The sequence below is a fragment of the Panthera leo genome, chromosome A1 (assembly GCF_018350215.1).
Source record: "Panthera leo isolate Ple1 chromosome A1, P.leo_Ple1_pat1.1, whole genome shotgun sequence".
In the NCBI taxonomy this organism is placed as follows: Eukaryota; Metazoa; Chordata; class Mammalia; order Carnivora; family Felidae; genus Panthera; species Panthera leo.
The window spans coordinates 128,572,181-128,592,655 of NC_056679.1; the positions used below are offsets into that span (position 1 = coordinate 128,572,181).

Genomic DNA, 20,475 nt, shown 5'->3' on the forward strand with positions numbered 1-20,475 from the left:
ACCGCCTCTTTGCCCTTCCTACCCTCTTCCGTGGGCCTCTTGTCTATGCTTGGCTCCAGAGAGTCAGTTCTGCTAGTCTTCTGGCGATTTTCTGGGTTATTTAGGCAGATGAGTGTCAAATCTAAGCGATCAGCAGGAGGAGGTAAGCCCTGTGTCCTCCTACGTGGCCATATTCCTGGCCATCAAGACTTATGGTTTAAAAGGAGCTTTGAGATACCACTTCCCACCCACTAATATGGCTGTAATAAAAAGGACAGACAATAACAAATGGTGGCAAGAATGTGGAGAAATTGAAATTGGAATTCTCATACATTACTGAGAATATAAAATGGTGCATACATTTTGTTGTGTTTTTGTTCGTTTGTTTGGTTTGGTTTGTAATGTTTATTTTTGAGAGATAGACAGAGAGAGACTGAGTGTGATCAGGGAGGGGCAGAGAGGGAGGAAGACACAGAATCCGAACCAGGCCCCAGGCTCTGAGCTGTTAGCACAGAGCCCAATGCGGGGCTCGAACTCACTCACGAATAGTGAGATCATGACCTGAGCTGAAGTCAGAAGCTCAACCGACTGAGCCACCCAGGCGCCCCTCTACATTGTTTAAATTTTAGTTTATAAGCTGCTAAAGCAACCACTGAATCACTTGATTGCTTCAACAGAAGCGTGACAAAATACAGATATATTTTGGGGCGCCTTGTAATTCATGTGGAATTGCAAGGGGGAAGCTGAAGATAAAGGGTATGAAAGCAGTAAGATAGAAAGCGCCTAGTTTCCTGATGACCTTGGAACCAGCATACTAACTGAAGACTGCTTCCCTGGACTTCTATCAAAAGTAATGGATTTATATTTTATTTAAGCTATGCTATTTTGGGCTTTCAGGCAAATCTAATCCTAATTCATAAAAGCTGCTGCCATTGGGCAGGTGTTCTCAGGTTTCCACAATTGCCACCACCACTGAATGTCTTCCTAACAATACCCAGGTGTTACCATTTATCATCACATCACACTGTTCTTCTCTCCACTAAGAGGGAGAAGATGAAAGACTGATACAGCCATGTGTTGTAAGAGTAGTAGGAGAGCATATGTCTGTCACTGTGGAAGTGGACTATTCTTCTGTGACAAATACTGCATACCAACTATTAATGCACACTGTATTAAATTTACATGACTTAAGAAGCGGTTACGAAACAAACCACAGTAAGAAGTATGACCAGAATAACAAATAGCCAAGACGTGTTAATGGCAAACTTAACTTGATGAAAAACTTAGTGGACTGCAAACAAGGACTGGAATTATAGTAGTGTTAATGGTGTAAAATGTATTAGGTTAAAAAAAAATGGCATGCAAAACTTTTGCCAAAGATGGGTTTATATAAAGATTGACTGCAGCAGAAATTGCATCCTGCATAGAAACTACCACTTGCAGATATAAGTTTAACCAGGTATAACATTTCTTAGCACGTTGAAGCTGGGGGTGAAAGGACTTACAGTACGAAGTGACACGAAAAGATTAAATCATTTATAGTCCCCACCACCACCGACAATACAGATATAAAAGATACAAATACTACCCTGTTAGCTATAGTCATTTTTGATGTCTGGAAGGCTTTAAGTGTTTGGATAGCTTTTGAGCACCATGCCAGTAATGGACATGTCAGGGAACTAGTTTTGTGTTGAGTGAAGTGGGCACAGGGCTGTACAGGGTGCAGCAGTCAGTGCTAACACCGGACTTATTTTATAAAACTTAAATCCATGCTGGCAGTTTGTATAAGTCATACAACATGTGTGTATTTCATAATTCAGTGGGGGTCACATTTAAATTACAACAAAAAAGAACATGTCTTGAATGTAGCAATGAATACTGTGAAATGAATGTGCTACCACGGTTTGAACCACAGAACACATTTTAGTGTTCTCTTCATGGACTGTAGGCACAATAGATGTGGTGTGAGACTGAAAGTGTTTTGGGAGGTTGAGGGGGTGGGTGTTTGTGAGAAATTGGTTTGTGTTATCTAGAAAGTGTCGTCTAAACTCATTAATGAAGATTTAGTTGAAGACTGGGCCTTTGGTTGACATTATACATACTCTTTCTCCACAGGTGTGTTCACAACCAGTTACACAAACGAATCATTCATTTTACTCATCTAATTTCTAACTAAATTGTGCCTTTGGGAAACTCACTTAACCAGGAAAAATCTGGCCTACTTTCATATGCAGAAATCATTTTTAATAAGTTTAAGTGATGATTACCCTTTGTGGACCCAAGAATTGATTCTAAAAAAGTTATTTGATTTCAAAATTTTTAAAAAATTTTTAAATGTTTGCTCATTTTTTGAGAGAGAGGGAGAAAGAGAGAAGGAGAGAGAGTGCAATTGGGGGAGGGGCAGGGAGAGAGGGAGACAGAATCCAAAGCAGGCTTTAGGCTCTGAGCTGTCAGCACAAAGCCTGATGTGGGGCTCAAACTCACCAACTGTGAGATCATGACCTGAGCAGAAGTCATACGCTTAACCGACTGGACCACCTAGGCACCCCTGATTTCAAAATTTATAAAAATGAACAAACTGGGGGGCACCTGGGTGGCTCAGTCGGTTGAGTGTACGACTTCGGCTCAGGTCATGAACTCACAGTTCGTGGGTTCGAGCCCCGCGTCAGGCTCTGTGCTGACCGCTTGCTCAGAGCCTGGAGCCTGCTTCCGATTCTGTGTCTCGTTCTTTCTCTGCCCCTCCCCCGCTCATGCTTTGTCTCACTCTGTTTCTCAAAAATAAATAAATGTAAAAAAATTAAAAAAAAATGAACAAACTGGTATCAGTTTGCCTTTTCTCAGCAAATACTGATGTGCATAAAAAGCTAAAAATTAAAAAAATTAGTGTTCTGAGGTATGGTTTTAAAAACTAACCCTAAGCTGAATTCTACAAATAACTCAGAAAAAAAAAAAATGAGCAAGGAATCTATGTTTTAGAAAAAGTCTGTGAAAAACTTTTACATTTATTAATTTGAAGAAAATTAATATTGCTCCCAGATGATGTAGAAAAATGTCACATTTCTCTGCTTCAAGATAAAAAATATGGATTATAGAAAAAACATTTAATAAACAAAATATATAATTAGGTTTTTGAATTTTACCTCAGACAGCACAAGACCATGCAAACACCAGCAGGGAAGGGGCAGAGGAAGAGAGAGAGAGAGAGAGAGAGAATAAAATCCCAAGCAAGCTCCACGCCCAGGGCAGAGGTCAACATGGGGCTCAATCCCATGATCAAGAGTCGGCAACTTAACCAGTTGAGCCACCCAGGTTTCCCCCCACCACCCTTTTTTGAGAGATAGGGAAAGAGAGAGACAGTTACATTAGAAAATTTAATTTTTTTTAATGTTTACTTATTTTTTTTTGAGAGAGAGACAGAGTGTGAGCAGGGGCGGGACAGAGGGAGAGGGAGACAAAGAATTTATTTTATTTTTTTTAATTAAAAATTTTTTAAATGTTTATTTATTTTTGAGAGAGAGACAGTGTGAGTGGGGTAGGAGCAGAGAGAGAGGCAGACATAAAATCCAAAGTAGGCTCCAGGCTCTGAGCTGTCAGCACAAGCCCAATGCAGGGCTTGAACTCACAAACTGTGAGATCATGACCTAAGCTGAAGTCAGATGCTTACCGACTGAGCCACCCAGGTGCCCCTAGGGAGACACAGAATTTAAAGCAGGCTCCAGGTCAGCACAGAGCCCAACATGGGGCTCAAACTCAAAAACCATGAAGATTGTGAACTGAATCGAAGTTGGATGCTTAAGTGACTGAGCCACCCAGGCACCCCTAGAAAATTGAATGTTCAATATGCTTATGTTACATGGTTATACCAAAGTGCAATAAAAATAAAGGATATAATTATAACTCTCATATTTGATTCTTGTTACTCCCACCCCCTTCTCTTGTGTACTATATTCTCAAGTCCCTTGTAATCATGTGATACTGTGAGCCTTCATCTTGCCTTTCTTGCATTCCTTCTGGGCATAAACGTAATCAATAATCTAAATTATGCAAAATTTCCAGATATATGTCATTTTTTCCATAATGAGGGGGACACAAGAGAAGAAGGTCCAGAAATTTAGAGCCAAAGGCAATGGGAAATTCTGTCTAACCATCAATATCACCAGGTGGGAATGGGCTAGAGTTGGAGGGGACCACAGAAAGAATTCTGAACTCAAAGCTTCATAAAGTTCCTCTAATTTTGTTTGGCTATTGAGATTCACCAATCAAGTCTCCAGTATATAGCAGCTATCTAATAAACTTGGGGAGGATCTATGTTAGGTGTACAGGCCAACAGAAACCTTGAGAATAGGACTCTGCCACTCTGTAAGAAGACTGCAAGATTCATGTAATGCCCAAGCTATTAACTAATATTGAATAACACTTAAAAATTCATATATAGTAAATTATAAGAACAACACAATCACTTAAGCACTTTATCATTTATAGATTGTGAGTGGAACTGTTGTTTGGTAGTTAGATGATTGGTAATGGTGTTGTTCGCTAATTAATTCAATAAATATACATATACATTTTTTCATCTTCTATTTGTCAAGCAGTGCGCTAAGCACTGAGGCTACAAAAACAAACAAGACAGATAAAATCCCTGCCCTGATGGAGTATATGTTCTAGAAAGGAGAGAAGGACAAAATCAATAAGCAGACCATGTTCTGAGGAAGTGAAATTTGTGAAAATTTTGACAAGAGCTCAAACCCCAATAAATTCTTCAGAGTTCTATTAGCTCAATAACTCTTACATGTTTGGATTTATTTCATTTGCCCTTACAACTGTGTAAAGTGTATTATATTCCCTTCCCACAAGCAAACAAAACTAGCTCAGGAGAGCTAAGGAACTTGCTTGATCTAACAACTAATCAGAACTAGTTCAGGAGGGCTAAGGAACTTGCTTGATCTAACAACTAATCAGTGACAGTTCTATAATAATTTGGATGGAAACTCAAAGTTTTAGTTAAGGCAAAATGGCATGTTCATTCCATTAGAATCTGAATGTTCATATGAGAAAAGCCATGAGATAATTCATGGAACTTTTACATGAAGACACTCCACCTTTGCCTCCAATGAACTTCAATTAATCGTGAATATAACACTCTATTATGCATTTCACACAGTGAATACCATTTTAAAATGCTTTCTAAATATTACAATGTGTGACTTTGGAACAGGGATGAATTTAATATTTTCTATCCCAGTTTTGTCTCCTTTTTTTTTTTTTTAACTAATGAGAAAAGGAAGTAAAAATATTATTCAAATTCATATGTTTACTTGGTAAATAAAACTAAGATTAAAGACTCAGGTCTTCTGATTTCCAGTCCATTGATTATTATTTTTTTTTAATTTTTTAGGGGCGCCTGGGTGGCTCAGTCGGTTAAGCATCCGACTTGGCTCAGGTCATGATCTCACGGTCCGTGAGTTCGAGCCCCGCGTCAGGCTCTGTGCTGACAGCTCAGAGCCTGGAGCCTGCTTCAGATTCTGTGTCTCCCTCTCTGTCTGACCCTCCCCCGTTCATGCTCTGTCTCTCTCTGTCTCAAAAATAAATGAACAGTAAAAAAATTTTTTTTAATATTTATTTTTGAGAGAGAGAGAGAGAGAGAGAGCGAGAGTGTGTGTGTGTGTGTATGTGTGTGTGTGTGTGTGTGTGTGTGTGTGTGTGTGAGTGGGGGAGGGGCAGAGAGAGAGGGAGACACAGAACCTGAAGCAGGCTCCAGACTCCGATCTGTCAGCACAGAGCCCGATGCGGAGCTCGAACTCACCGACCGTGAGATCATGGCCTGAGCTGAAGTCAGACACCCAGGTGCCCCCTCCAGTCCACTGATCATTACTTATTTCTTTATGAAACTGTTACAATGACTTTTTGATAAGCTTACCATTCTTTAATGTTCATAATAATTACCATGGAGTTATTGTGAATACCTTTTTTTCCCAGAGTTCTTACTGAACTCTAACAAAATTTGTATACATAATATATAAGAAAACACTAAAACAGTACAATAAAAATAGTAACTCAATTCCCAAAGACTTATTGGGAGTATTACTTCCTCCTTCCAGCGCATCATTAAGAGCATATTTATACAGAAAATACACAGATTCACACAAGGATGGATGATACCACTGTACAGGGTGAAGAGAAGTTGAAATGGAGTGGGAGCCGCCTAGAAAGTAGCAAGAAACTCTCCATCTCCTGCTGTTGTTTGAACAGGAAGGTGTTAAGAGGCCCTGATTTAGTGATGTTGCTAACTCTTGCCACCAAGAATGAGAAAAGAGAAGTGGCTTGCCCCAGTCACATGAACCACTACCAAGGACAAGGAAACAAAGTTACTGGCCAGGCCTATGGCTACAAACCCTTTGCAATAGTCCTTGACAGGGCAAAAGCTTGAGGAACTTGGTTTCAAACATCACTCTCTTGTTTTCAGTGACAAAATAACAAACTAGGTTAGGACTGTTTTTCTTAAAAAGCTTTTTTCTTTTTCCTTAAAAAGACTTGGGAGAGTCATTATTAACCTCTTAGTTTATAAGTACCCTTGTGAGGATAAACAGACGTGGTTAGTCAGGTTGATACAGGACACTTATAGATTCTTACAAATGGAGAATTATTTCCCTTAGTTTTTTTCTATTTTGTCTCATTTTTTAAAAAGCAGAAAATAACTAAATGGCAGCAAAAGAACTATGCCTCCTGTATTTGAGGATGTTGCTGACAGAACTAACAAGACAGACAAGCTTGCATTACAATAAATGCCTTATAATATATTTTAGGCACCAAGGTTTAATAGCATGATTCTAGGCAGCACAGGACTGTTACAAATTTCTTTGCAAAGGTGAAAAGCCATATTCATGATTGAGCTTTGTTAGATATGTCTCTTAAATTTAGTATTTTTCCAGAGTTAAATTCTATCTCATCCTCTCACTAGAATTAATCTTCAGATATCTAGAAACTTCATCACAGTACAAAGCAAAGTGATTATTTTCCCTTCAGTAATTAGCTTTTTTTTTTTAAGTTTATTTATTTTGAGAGAGAGAGAGTGTGTGCACATGAGCAGGGGAGGGGCAGAGAGAGAGAATCCCAAGCAGGCTCCACACTGTCAGCATGATGTGGGGCTGGAACTCACAGATCATGAAATCATGACCTGAGCCAGAACCAAGAGTCAGTTGCTTAACCAACGGACTGAGCCACTCAGGTGCCCCTCTGCTACACTTTTTGAAAGGCAAACTCCCAAACAGGCCAGGCTTTTTGCCAGTTTCATTTCTGGAATGGTTTGGCTGGCTTTTAAGTTTACTGTTCTAATGATACTCAAAAGTTTTTCAATTCAGGCTGAGTATATAGCATCTGAATATAGAGAAAGAATTAAGTTAAAAAAGGAAAGTAATCAATATATTTGTTTACAAAAACTATAACTTAGACAAAGGTCTTTAGCTTTTCTAATTTTCAGTAGTTATTTTTATATAAATAACCACGTATTAGTTTATAACTGAAGAATAATGAAGTCTTTCTGCGTTAGAACTCTGTAGCCATTAGCCTAATATTTACCTTGAGGTTTTTTCTTTCCAATATCAGACAGTGGCTTTTCTTTCAATGATAATTGAGATTAGCTTATTGAGAGAGACTTTTTCTCATTGTATCATTCAGCTTTTAAGTAACAGAGCTAAAGGTTTTTGTTTTCTGATGCCTCACCCAATAGTAGGCTTTACGTATCTTTGTGTCTCTTCCTCAGCAGTCTTCATTTTAAAGTTATTTTTACCTGTTAATACAATTGTTACAGTCAAAGGGTTTGTCTTCAGAGCTTTCTTTAAAGGTATTGATTTATGGAGCCCCTGGGTGGCTTGGTAGGTTAAGCGTCCAACTTCAGCTCAGGTCAGGATCTTTGCGAGTTGGAGCCCTTTGCGGTCAGAACGGAGCCCACTTCAGATCCTCTGTCCCCTCTCTCTGCTCCTCTCTCGCTTGTACTCTCACTTTCTCTCAAAAATAAACAAACATTAAAAAAAACAAAGATTTTTATTTTAAATGGAGCTTTTTCGTATAAACCGAACAGAAAGAATGCTTCAGTTAAAAAGGTTTCTTTTGTGTGTGTGTGTGTGTGTGTGTGTGTGTGTGTGTGTGTGTTTTCCATTACGGTGTTTCCTTAATTATAAAGAAAAAGCTTAATAGAAAGTGTAACAGCTTATCTATGATGCTATTTTCGGGCTTGCTATTAAACATAGGTTTAGGGCTCTGTCAATAAAACATGTGCATTTATTATTTCTGTTTTTTAAAACTAGGCATTTCATGTGTGTAACAGGAATGACTTCAGTTAAAAGTGGGATCAGTTTGAGGGAAGTGAACAATCAGGTTAAGTGTCTTTTGTTTTTTGTTTTTTTTTTTTGTTTTTTTTTTTTTAAATTTTTTTTCAACGTTTTTTATTTATTTTTGGGACAGAGAGAGACAGAGCATGAACGGGGGAGGGGCAGAGAGAGAGGGAGACACAGAATCGGAAACAGGCTCCAGGCTCCGAGCCATCAGCCCAGAGCCTGACGCGGGGCTCGAACTCACAGACCGCGAGATCGTGACCTGGCTGAAGTCGGACGCTTAACCGACTGCGCCACCCAGGCGCCCCTTTTTTTTTTTCTTTTTTTTTTTTTTTTTTTAATTAAGTGTCTTTTGAAACATGGTATGATACAAGCACCCTCCATATCCAGAATACACATACTGTTAGCCAGGACATGGTGGAAAGACACGTTGTGAAATGTAAAAGGCCTCAGAGAGAAGTCTAAGTACTTTTGTAATAGGGTCATTGATATCTACTGTCAATAAAGTCTGGACAAATATCAATGGAATGAAACAAAAGTTTCAAGTGGAAGCCTCCATGAAGCTTTCATTATTTTTCTAATATATTCTGCAAATGTTTAAAAACAGAACAAAACAAAGGTTTAAGGTGGAGAAGAATACAAAGCAATAATTTAAAAGCCTCTTTTGAATGATTACAGTCATGCCTGAATTAATGACCTCAAAAATTAAGTGCCAAATCTCCAAGTAAACAACAGAAATAACAAAGCAAATATTTACTGAGCACCCAGTATGTGTCAGGCACTGTACTAGGATTTTTTTTTTTAAAAGGCAAGCAGGAAGGAAAAGATTATGAAGGAGAGCTCAAAGTAGACTTTACATGCAACTAGGTAATTTAGAGAAGGGGAAAAAAAGGGAGGAGAAGCAACAATTAAACAAATATTAGAAGAAAATATCCCTGATCTGAAAAAAGGATTGAGGCTTTCGTTGGAAAAGCTTGTAAGAGGTCCAGGAAGTGGGCATCTGGGTGGTTCAGTTGACTGAAAGTCCAACTTCGGCTCCGGTCATGATCTCACAGCTCATGAGTTCGAGCCTTGCATCAGACTCTGTGCTGACATCTCAGAGACTGGAGCCTGCTTCAGATGCTGTGTCTCTCTCTCTCTCTCTCTCTGCCCCTCCCCTGCTAGCGTTCTTTCTCTCTCAAAATAAAATAAACGTTATTAAAAAAAAAAAAAAAAGAAGTGGTAGGGAAGGCAGGGGAAGAAGACTTATCAGATATCTTGATAAAATTAAAGTACTCTAAGGATAAGGAGAAAGAAAATCTCACAGATGACAAGCTTCTAGCTATAATGAGTTCCCTACAAAGGGAAAACAAAGTGGTTTTGGAGTTCTCACTTGCAATAATAGGATCTAGAAGAAAGTGGAAATAATTGCACACTAAAGAAAGAAAAGGGTTGCCACCCAAGAATCCTACAGCCTGCAAAACGATCATTTCCTCTGCTAGAGGAAAAGAAGATATTTAGTAACTACAGATATCATTCAATACATCACCTAAGGAAAATATAGTGCAGTTCACAATCTCTACTACTGTACATGTGTCCCTAAGTAGGGGAATGGCTGAAAAAAACTGTGGTACGTTCACAAGATGGAACATACAAGAATCACTTAGTGTGTTCAACTTTGCACCTGGGATTTGTTCTAAGACACACAGACATGGAAATGATTGTCATGAAGGAGAAAGTATATACACACAGATCCCTAGAACCAGGGGGCAAGGCACACCATGCCATGCAGCGCCAGATGGAGAAGGACCATGGCAAGTCAGGAGGCAGAGAGGGAGGGCAGAGCATGGCCCAAAGCCTTTCCTAGGGTTTTGTGGGAAGGAATGGATGTCAGGTAGGTACGGTGAATAAATTTAGGATTAGATAGTTTGAATAATTTTGGTGGTCTCTGGGCTATTGGGGTGGTTCCTAGTCACCTGCTTCCTGACCCAGGGGTGATTTAGGGCAGTAGGAATACTGCATTGGTGTTTGAGTTTGATAAAGGAGATGCTTGAGGGCATGGACTGTGGAATCATTGGTTTGTGTATCAAAGACTCATTCCCAGGGGAGTCAGTCATTTGCTGTCTGTGGGAATTAGTCTTGGAAGTGGCAATGTCGTCAGGAATGCTACAAATGCCAGAGTATCAAGAATGCAGAAAGTAAGAAAATATAATCAATACAGTTGCCTTGTGATGCTTTGGCATCATTATCAAGGAACTTAGAGGTGATGCTACTGAAGGCTCTCAACAGTGTAGAAAACACTTTACTATGCTAGTAGAAAGGAGGAACACAAGTTGAGTTTTAAAGAGTCCTTGTTGGCCAGCCCTTAAATATATGTCCTATTTATGTGGCATTGGCTAAGAAAATTGATCTGAAATTCTTGTGGTCTCTAACAGTATCTTGGTGGAGTTGTAAAGTATGTTAAAAGTATGAAGTCTATACTTTTATCTATAAAAGCATATACCTATATCATGTGTGTGTGTGCGTGTGTGTATATATATATATATATATATATATATATATATATATATATATATGGCAGGTCCAGCAGTTATTTTGTTGCAGGGTATGATTAGTATGATGAAATGGTATGTTAGTAAAGTGTATGTAAAGATTTGTGATATCGTGTGTAACCAAGGGGAAAAGAATGGCTGTGTTGGTCATGGTGGGAGATGCAAAGTGAGAGAAGGAAAAAGTCTTGGTAAGTATGTGATCCTCTCCCCAGAGGGTTGAAGGATTTTACTGATATGAGGCAGGTGCTTCTGGGGAAAGCAATGATCTCCATTAATATTTAGAATGGCACAGACAGTAGTAACATTGACAAGATCTCTCTATGGGCATGGGAGGGTGGGAGTAGCAGGGAACAAAGAACATGGCTGGATCATGGGCTAGGCAGACAGTAAGCTCATAAACATCATGGGATCCCTACTATTAAAGGAAGAAAAGCAAAATATCCTGTGTCCAATTTTTGCCTTAAGAGAGGCAGCCCATTGGCACTGCTGGGGCCAAGGTTTTAGTGCCCGATATGAAGTCATCTCCCAAGAGTGAGGTCTTGGACTGGGGCAATACTATCTAGGATGTAGAATGGGGTATCCTTTCCAAGGGGGTACTCACTTGATGTACTGTGGGTCTGAACATTTGCCATGTTTGGTTGAAACAATGGCTTATTTAGAGAGTTTGGACCTCCAGATTGTGGTTAATTAATGAAATTAATGAAATCATGCAGAACAGTGATCTAAGACCAACAGTGAACAGTAAACAGTCAACAGTTGACACAGTTTTTGTTTTCTGGTAGAAGTTTAGGCTCAAATGAGTCACATATTAGATGAACAGCTCTCTGGTCCATGCAATCTGGTTAATGGGTCCCAGAAGAGTACGCGCCCTTGAAATGGCCTTTGGCCTTTCTGGGATAGGAGAATGATAAAAAATTTATAAAGATAGGCAAAGACATTATAAAAATGGCCTCATAAATAATGAAATGTTTATATACATGGAGGCAAGACACATCTCCCTTTAAATATAGGAAAGGGCAATGGAAAAGTTTTCTAAGCTGGTGTGAGGTGTAATTTGGCCAAAGGGTCTTGAATGAAGAGGAGAATAAAGTCTGGAGCAAGAAAGAGACCCTTCAGGGGTCCATTTACCTGAATGGAATTTGAAAAGGAGTTATTTGAGAAGGCCATTATATCTCCCAATCAAACCAGCTATCTGGGACCAAGAAGGGACATGAAAGTTCTATTGAATACCTTTTCCAAAAGACTAGCATTGCATATTTTGGGGAGTAAAATGCACAGCTTGCTTATTATAAGTAGTGTCTATAACTCCTAAGGTAATATGGAGTGTCTGGGCAAGGCATTGTATTGTGACCTTAATATAGCTGGAGATATGTAATTGATTTAGATTTTGGCTATCTGTGAAGCAAGAGAGTCCTAGAGTTTGCTTGTTTCTCCCTGAAAGGGACAATTTTTAGGCAATGGCCCAACAGTTTATAACTAATGTGAAGATGAAACTACTGATTGGCTAGGACATCCAGCACTAAGATGACTGCATGAAGTTTGGCCAACTGTGTTGTTTCTTGGGTCCTGTCCTTTATTACAGACATCTTGGCCAAGAGATGAAAAGCAGCAATATCCGCTGACTCCATCATGTGTGACAGGTAGCAGTGCCCATTGCTGTTCATTCAGTTAATCCCAACTGTCTTCCCAGGTGGTCAAATGGTCTAGGGGAGGAGTAGCACCCTCTAACACCATGGCATCTGGCAAAGGACTGAGGATAGGGGAAGCCACCTCCTCCTGCAGGTGCATCATACCAGACAGCCCAGGTTTGGCTCCATCTTATCTTAAGGAGGCCTTGGTAGCTATACCGAGTTTCCAGTGTGGCGTTTCCATGACCTAAAGAGTAACAGGTTGCTGGGTATGAAAGGTGACAGGTTCAGGGTCTGCGAAAGCCTCTATTTCCCAGACAGCCCTGCATATATTTATTTGTTGTTTTAATGAAGTATAGTACAAGGCTAAGAGGGGCAGTTTCTTGCATCAGAAGCCCTCGGGCAGCTTATGGATATCCTAAAGGTCCAGAGACTCCTGGAGGCATGACGAGAGGTTGCCTTTAGTGGAGTCCTTGAGAGCACTAATGGGAGTCCCTGTTGATTTTAATTTGGAAGTAAAATCTGTAAGTAAAGAATATGTTGCTATTAGAACCCCAAAAGTACTAAATGTTGGAATGTATATCCTAAATGAATGTATCAAATGAGTCTCCTTGGAAGAGGATGCCATCAATGTAAGGTCGTATCTGTGCTCCTGGAAAAAGGCGGATGCAGTTGAGATCTGGTCTACAGATTGTATGCAACGGAAAAGCTGTAGAGGTACCTTATGGGTAGCCTGGAAAAGACTCCTTGTGTCCCTGTAAGGTGGCAGCAAACTACAGCTGAGAGGCTGCTGAAATAGGCACTAAACAGAACCCACTGACCAACTCTGTAAGAGCAAAATATTTACCAGTATTTGAATAGAATCAGTAATCCTAATATTTAGTATTGGGTATGGGGAGACCAATAGATGGGACCACAACACTAATGCTTATAGTAATCCATCATAAGGTGACCTCTTTATATTTTTGTTATATAAATTCTTCAGTATATTAATCTTAGTATATAAATTTTGGATTTCCAATTGGATTATAAAACTTTGTTTTATTATGATATATGTATATATTATTTAATTACCTTTTTCTTTCTCTGCTTGTATTTAAGGGCCTGCTTTTTTTGTTTTTGTTAAAAAAAATTTTTTTTAGTTTATTTATTTTGAGAGAGAGAGCATGCCCAAGTGAGTGGGGTAGGGGCAGAGAGAGAGACAGTGAGAGAGAGAATCCCAAGCAGGCTCTGCATTGTCAGCATAGAGCTAGATGTGGGGCTCGAACCCATGAATCATGAGATCATGATGTGAGACGAAATCAAGAGTTGGATGCTTAACCAACTGAGCCATCCAGGCGCCCCTTGCTTTTGTTTTTATATCAGTAAGTAATTTAGGACCAGCACTGTGTTTGCTAGACTGGTATTTGCTTAGTATCTAAGACTGAAAGTCCCTGTTTTTTTCCCCTGGGCTTGTGACTACCTATAGTGGCAGTCATTTTTCCTTTGTTTTCTCCATTTTTCAGGCTTTTGCCCTCTGAAGATTCAGTTTTCACTTTCTTTTTCTGGCTGATAAGAGGAAAAGCAGGGCCCAGGTATCTCTAGGCAACTTTTCCCTGGGATGGCCCTGTGCACAGAATAATCAGTCCTTGCCTCACACTCCCACCTTTTAAAAAACAGAATCCTTTAGAAGGACTTGTATTTCTAGGCAGCTCAATTTTTTCTCTTTCTTTCTTTTTTTAAATCTTCTAAATGTTGTCCAATAAGCTCCCGGTGGTCTTGAGTGGTGTCTGTTGTGAGCCGCTGCGCCCTTGTCCAGGACGTCCCAATCAACCTTAGAGGAGCTACAGTCCACAACTTGGAGAACAATGGTGGCATCAACTTTACCTGTAACATTTTTTTTGTTTTGAGCATGAGATGCTTTGCATGCTGATAAGCAGCATCTCTTAAGAGCTTTCCTTTCCTCCCCCTTTTCATTAAACAGTGTATATTTATAGAATTCCAGAGATGGGACCTCTTACAACCCAGTGGTTACAGGAACAACTCACTTAAGACAGCAGCAAGTGGATGCAGACGATTATGCCCTAGACACTAGGTACTTCCATCTCCATGACTCAGATGGCCTCACTGCTGGTCAGTGCTACCCAGTCAATGGATTCAACTCCCATGGCACTGGGAGGGTGGTCACCCCTAATCCCCTTCGGAGGGAATTTTCTGTCCTGGACTCCGGGTGGTCCACCAACATGGGGAAATACATCAAGTGTTCCCTTTAGATTGGGATATCAGGGCAATACCCAACAACAAAAAAACAACGCAATGCAGAAGCCACCAAGCTGCAAGTGCACCAAAATCAGGGGTGCCCTTTCAGGCAGGGGCTACTGACTATTAGATATAGTTTTAAGCCAAGAGCAGTTTAAGGACATGCCATTTCCATTTGGTGTCAAATCACCCAGCTTGTTGTGCCAACTGTGTTAAGATTTTTATGTGGGATTTGTTCTCAGCAGGTGTGGTAAGATATACAGACACAGAGAAGACGGTCATGATGGAAGAAGTTTATACTCACAAATCCCTAAAACCAGGAGACCTGGCACACCATGCTATGCAGGGCCACAGGAGAAGGGCCAGGGTTGGTTAGGAGGCCTCCTCTCAAAGGAAAGGGCAAAGAATGGGTCAAAGCCTTTACTGGAATTTTTGTGGGAAGGATTGAGCGAGGCAGGGTAGGTACACCAAGTTTAGTGTTGGATAGTTTGAATAATTTCAGTAGACTGTGGCATACAAGGGTGGCCCTAGGGTGAATTAGGGCAGGGAGAATATTGCCTTGGTGTATGAGGGTTGGGGATATGGACTCTGGATTGGTTGGTTTGTATATGAAAGGCAGGCTCCCAAGGGAGTCCTGTGTTATCCCTAGGAATTAGCTAGTCTTGGGAGAGGGCAGTGTCACCAGGATCAAGGCCCCAAAGGCCAGAGTATAAGGAATACAGAAAATAACAAAAATATAGACAAATGCTTATTTATACCAAATAACAAGGACTCCTATGAGCTGTAACTGGAAACAAAATCAAGACAGAACTGTATACGTTCCATTTTTGCAAAATAAAAATACTTCCCCATCTATGTCTATATAGGTCCATATAGGATTGTAAAATGTAAAAGAACACACACACATACTTGGTTAATAATGTGGACTGCCGTCAGGGATCGGGAGAGAGACACTCATGTGGGAGGAGAGGAACTTCCATGACAGCAACAACATGCCAAACATCCCATTATGTAAAATTATGTTATAAAAAGATGCATGGAAGAATGGCCACCAAAATGTGAGTAGTAGTTACCTTAGGGTGATATGGTTCCAGGTGACTGTTCAAAAGTCATTTGAATTATTTACAATGAGCATGTATATTTATGGAACTAGAAAGAAGCAATACAGTTATTTGTGGCTTAGAGGAAGACTTCTTTTTAAATTAAAAAAGAAATTCCAATTTTAATGATAATTTAGCTGTCACTGGACAGTTGAGAAGAAAACAATACCCACACAAAACAGTCGCATTTTAAAAGTTTCATCAACAGAGACACAGAAGTACTCAGGATTGATGGTCATCCTTCCTCATCACTGCTGCTCCATGCATCTTCAAATGCTGGATTTAACTGTGATTTGGTTGTAGGCTAAAAAAGGGAAGGAAAAGGAAAATTTGATTGTCTTACCTCATAATTTTAAGCTCACAATAGTTATGAAATATATCAAATGAAAAGCAATTACAGTATTTTGAAAGTAAATAAAATAAATTGTTCATTTAAAATAAAATACAATGTATGTGGGCATTATGAACCAAATTTTTGTCTTCTTCTGCAGCTTTTACATTTGCTACAAGAAACACCCCACATACAATGTAAGGCAATGTAGCTTCATTTTAAATAGGCCAGAATTTATCCAAATTATCTGTGTTTCCTTCAAAGTAGTCACCTTACAAACATATACATAAATGCATTTATGTATATACCATGATGCTGCTATGTTTCTGCACGTCTTTGGAATTATGTGAAGAAGACAGCACATTAACATCCATGTTAATGGATGCTAAGAATGGACTCGGGTCTACAGTCTGACCTGATAGCCCAAGATATTAATGTTGGCAACTTTTTATTATTTAAGTGGACTTGACTTTATAAATAAGCAAATATCCATATAAGGGGAATAAGATGTTCATCAAACTAAGTAACACCATCTTTGGTCCGAAGACCAAAGTTATTAAGTAGTGAGGTTTGTTTGTTTGTTTGTTTATTTAGATAGCTGGTAAAGTAGTTCAGAAGTATATGAAAAATGTGTCAAAAATGGTAACATATTTGTCATTAGCATATAGGTTTTCCAGGGAGTTTTCAAGATAACATGCATTTGGATGGTGTTTATTTAAAACAACAAAACAGGGGTGCCTAGGTGGCTCAGTTGGTTAAGCATCTGACTCTTGATTTTGGCTCAGATCATGAGCTCATGGTTTGTGAGATGGAGCCATGAGTAGGGCTCTGCTGACAGTGCGGAGCATGCTTGGGATTCTCTCTCTCTCTCCCTCTCTCTCTGTACCTCCCCCACTTGTGCTTGCTCTTTCTCTCTCATTCAAAATAAATATATATATAAAAAATAAAACAACAAAACATCACAGTATTCTTATAAGTTTAGAGTTGTACCTAATAAAAGTAATCAGCAATTAGAGGAATATTAATTATCTGTGACATTTCAAATCAATTCACTTTCTGAGGAAAGTTTTTGTTTTTGTTTTTATTTTTTTTAATGTTTGTTTATTTTTGAGAGAGAGTGAGCAGGGGAGGGGTGGAGAGAGAGGGAGACACAGAATCTGAAGCAGGCTCCAGGCTCCAAGGTATCAGCGCAGAGACTGATGCAGGGCTCGAACTCACGAACCGTGAGATCATGACCTGAGCCAAACTTGGACGCTTGACTGAGCAACACAGGTGCCCCGTGAAGAAAGTTTTTGAATAGCAAACTTCCTATTCTGGGGCAAATGACTCAAGGGCTTTAAGAAGGTCTCATTTTTTTGAGTATCTGGGTATTATGAACCAAATTTGTGTCTTATTCTGCAGCTTTTACATTTGCTACAAGTGTGTTCAGACCCCAAACCCAATAATGTATTAGCACCAAGGCTACTCTTAAATAATTTGAGATAGTGCCTTGTACAACATACAGCAATGTTTTATGTTAAGAGCAACCCCTAACTGTGTCTAAGCATGCTCATCACCTTTTTGATATGATGACTTAGAATCTTATAATTTAAACAATGATAACAGTAGAAAAGTGAGCATTTCCAGTAAACTCCCCAAGTATCAGTCAGGATAGTTAGAAAATGACATATTAATTTAAGTATTCTTTATGGCTGTTAAAGCTATAGATCAGAATCTATTACTAAACCTAATGTTTGCTATTGTCACCATTATTAAACCTTATGTTGGCTATCATCACTTAGTTGTATAAACAAAATTCCATTATATCTCAAATGTCCAGATAAAAAAACTATTGCCAAACCTCAGCTATCTATCAACAGTCCACTGATATGCAGTCAATGATTGTACCACACTGAAGTCTGTTCATTTATTTTTTCATACAAATGTTCACTGAATTTCCTATCTTCCTAGGTTTATAATTTAACTATTAAGTTAGGTTGTTTAGTGAGTGTTAATTTAAAGATGTATATCTCTTAACTATAGAGAACAAACTGATGGTTAACAGAGGAGAGGTAGATGCAGGGATGGGTGAAGTAGGTGAAGGGGATTAAAAGTACACTTATCATGATGAGCAATGAGCAATGTATAGAATTGTTGAATCACTATGTTGTACACCTGAAACTAACATAACACTGTATGTTAACTATACTGGAACTAAAATTTAAAAAATAAAGATGTATTGTCCTTGGGGGTTAGGTGATTTCTTCTCCCCTACTCTATCTTTAGAAGTCTTTAACTCTGCCTTAGATATGTCCCCAAAATGTCCCTTAGTGGATAAGCCACACAAAGGTCATGCCTCCTAACTCTACTATGGAAGCCCAAGATATAACTTATTAGATATTTAAATTTCATTTGAAGACTCAAGAGAGATGCAAAATTACATTTTATTGTAAGTTATTGTTATTACAGTGAACAAAGAAGCGAAAATAATTATGTGAAAATTGAAATGAAATACTGATCAATTTTGATAAATACTGTACTAATACACAAATACTATAAATTTTACTGTTTATAGTAGTAAAGGATAATATAAATGCATTACAGTACTATCATTACAGTTACATTTTATTGCTAGAAACATCACCAATAAGACACACTTGTAATTAAAAGCTATAGTAGAAATGTTGTATATAGATATGGTACCCATATTATTGTTTGTGACTCACAGATGCAGTATAGCTACCATCTATTATTTAAGCTTTCTCTATAACATCTGCTAGTGGACATCCTTTCCATGCTTGAACATATCCCCCTCAACCTCACCAGGTTGCCTGCTCTACTGACAGATCATTGTAAATGTTATGGAGATAGAAAACCATGATTTAGAGTGGATCTAGTCCAGGTCCAAATAATGGGAAAGGAGAAGAAAACCAAACCTTACATCTACCCCATATACACCTTGATATATAATAAATTTCTTATTGGTCATTACTGGAAATCCTCTACAGACAGAGTACAGGGCTGTCTATGTCAGCAAGTGACTTTATAGTCACCCCTGAAAAACAGGACTTTGAACTATGTAAGTCCACTTATATGCAGATTTTTTTTTGATAAATACAGTACAGTATTGTTCTGTTTTTTTAGTTTATTTTGAGACAGTGCATGGGAGGGGCAGAGAAGGAGAGCGAGCGAGAGAGAGAGAGAGTTCCAAGCAGGCTCTGCACTGTCAGTGTGGAGCCCAATGTGGGATTCAAACTCATGAACCGTGAGATCATGACCTGAGCTAAATTAAGAGTCAGATGCTCAACCGACTAAGCCACCCAGGTGCCTCATACAGTACAATATTGTAAATGTATTTTCTCTTCCTTATGATTTTCTTAAAAGCATTTTATTTTCTCTAGCTTACTTTATTCTAAAAATACAGTTTATTATACATATACAAAATACATGCTAACTGACCGTTTTATGTTATGGGTAAGGCTTCTGATCAACAGTTGTCTATTAGTAGATAAGCTATGAAGGACTCAAAAGTTACATAAGGATTTTTAATTGCATGGGGGTGTGTGTTAGTATCTGAATCCCCCTGATTGTTTAGGGTCAACTGTATATATCTACAAAGTGGTAAATAAAACATCTATGTACTGTGTGACTATCAAAATAAAGTAAGATTCTTTAAAAAAATTTTTTTAAATGTTTATTTCTTTTCGATAGAGAGAGATAGAGTGTGAGCAGGGGAAGGGCAGATAGAGAAGGAGAGACACAAAATCCAAAGCAGGCTCCAGGTTCTGAGTTTATACCACAGAACCCCACCCGGGGCTTGAACTCACTGTGAGATCATGACCTAAGCTGAACTTGGATGCTTAACCAACTGAGCTACGCAGGCACCCCAAAATACAAAATCAATGTACAGAAATCAGTTGCATTTCTATATACCAATAATGAAATAACAGAGAAATCAAGAAATTGATCCCATTTACAATTGTACCAAGAACCATAAAATACCTAGGAATAAACCTAACCAAAGATGTAAAAGATATGTATGCTGAAAACTATGGAAAACCTATGAAAGAAACTGAATACACAAAGATATGGAAAAACATTCCAAGATCATGGATTGGAAGAACAAATATTGTTAAAATGTCAATACTACCCAAAGCAATCTACACATTCAATGCAATCCCAATCAAAATTGCACCGGCATTCTTCTCAAAGCTAGAACAAACAATTCTAAAATTTGTATGGAACCAGAGAAGACCCTGAATAGCCAAAGTAATGTTGAAAAAGAAAACCAAAATGGGAGGCATCACAATCCCAGACTTTACCCTCTAGTACAAAGCTGTAATCATCAAGACAGTATGG

The 20,475-nt window shown here is 38.8% G+C and overlaps 1 protein-coding gene across 5 annotated transcripts in view; it reads right to left on the bottom strand.

The window, feature by feature from the left end:
- Window positions 1–15,908: 15,908 nt before the first annotated feature.
- The window catches only part of ERCC8 (ERCC excision repair 8, CSA ubiquitin ligase complex subunit), a 62,029-nt gene continuing 57,462 nt past the window's right edge, over window positions 15,909–20,475 (bottom strand). For all 5 annotated transcript variants that reach the window (XM_042939730.1, XM_042939720.1, XM_042939740.1 and 2 more), the window contains one exon: window positions 15,909–16,110. In XM_042939730.1, coding sequence (XP_042795664.1) covers window positions 16,042–16,110 — 69 coding nt within the window. In that variant the 3' untranslated portion in view covers window positions 15,909–16,041. The remainder of the gene's footprint in view (window positions 16,111–20,475) is intronic.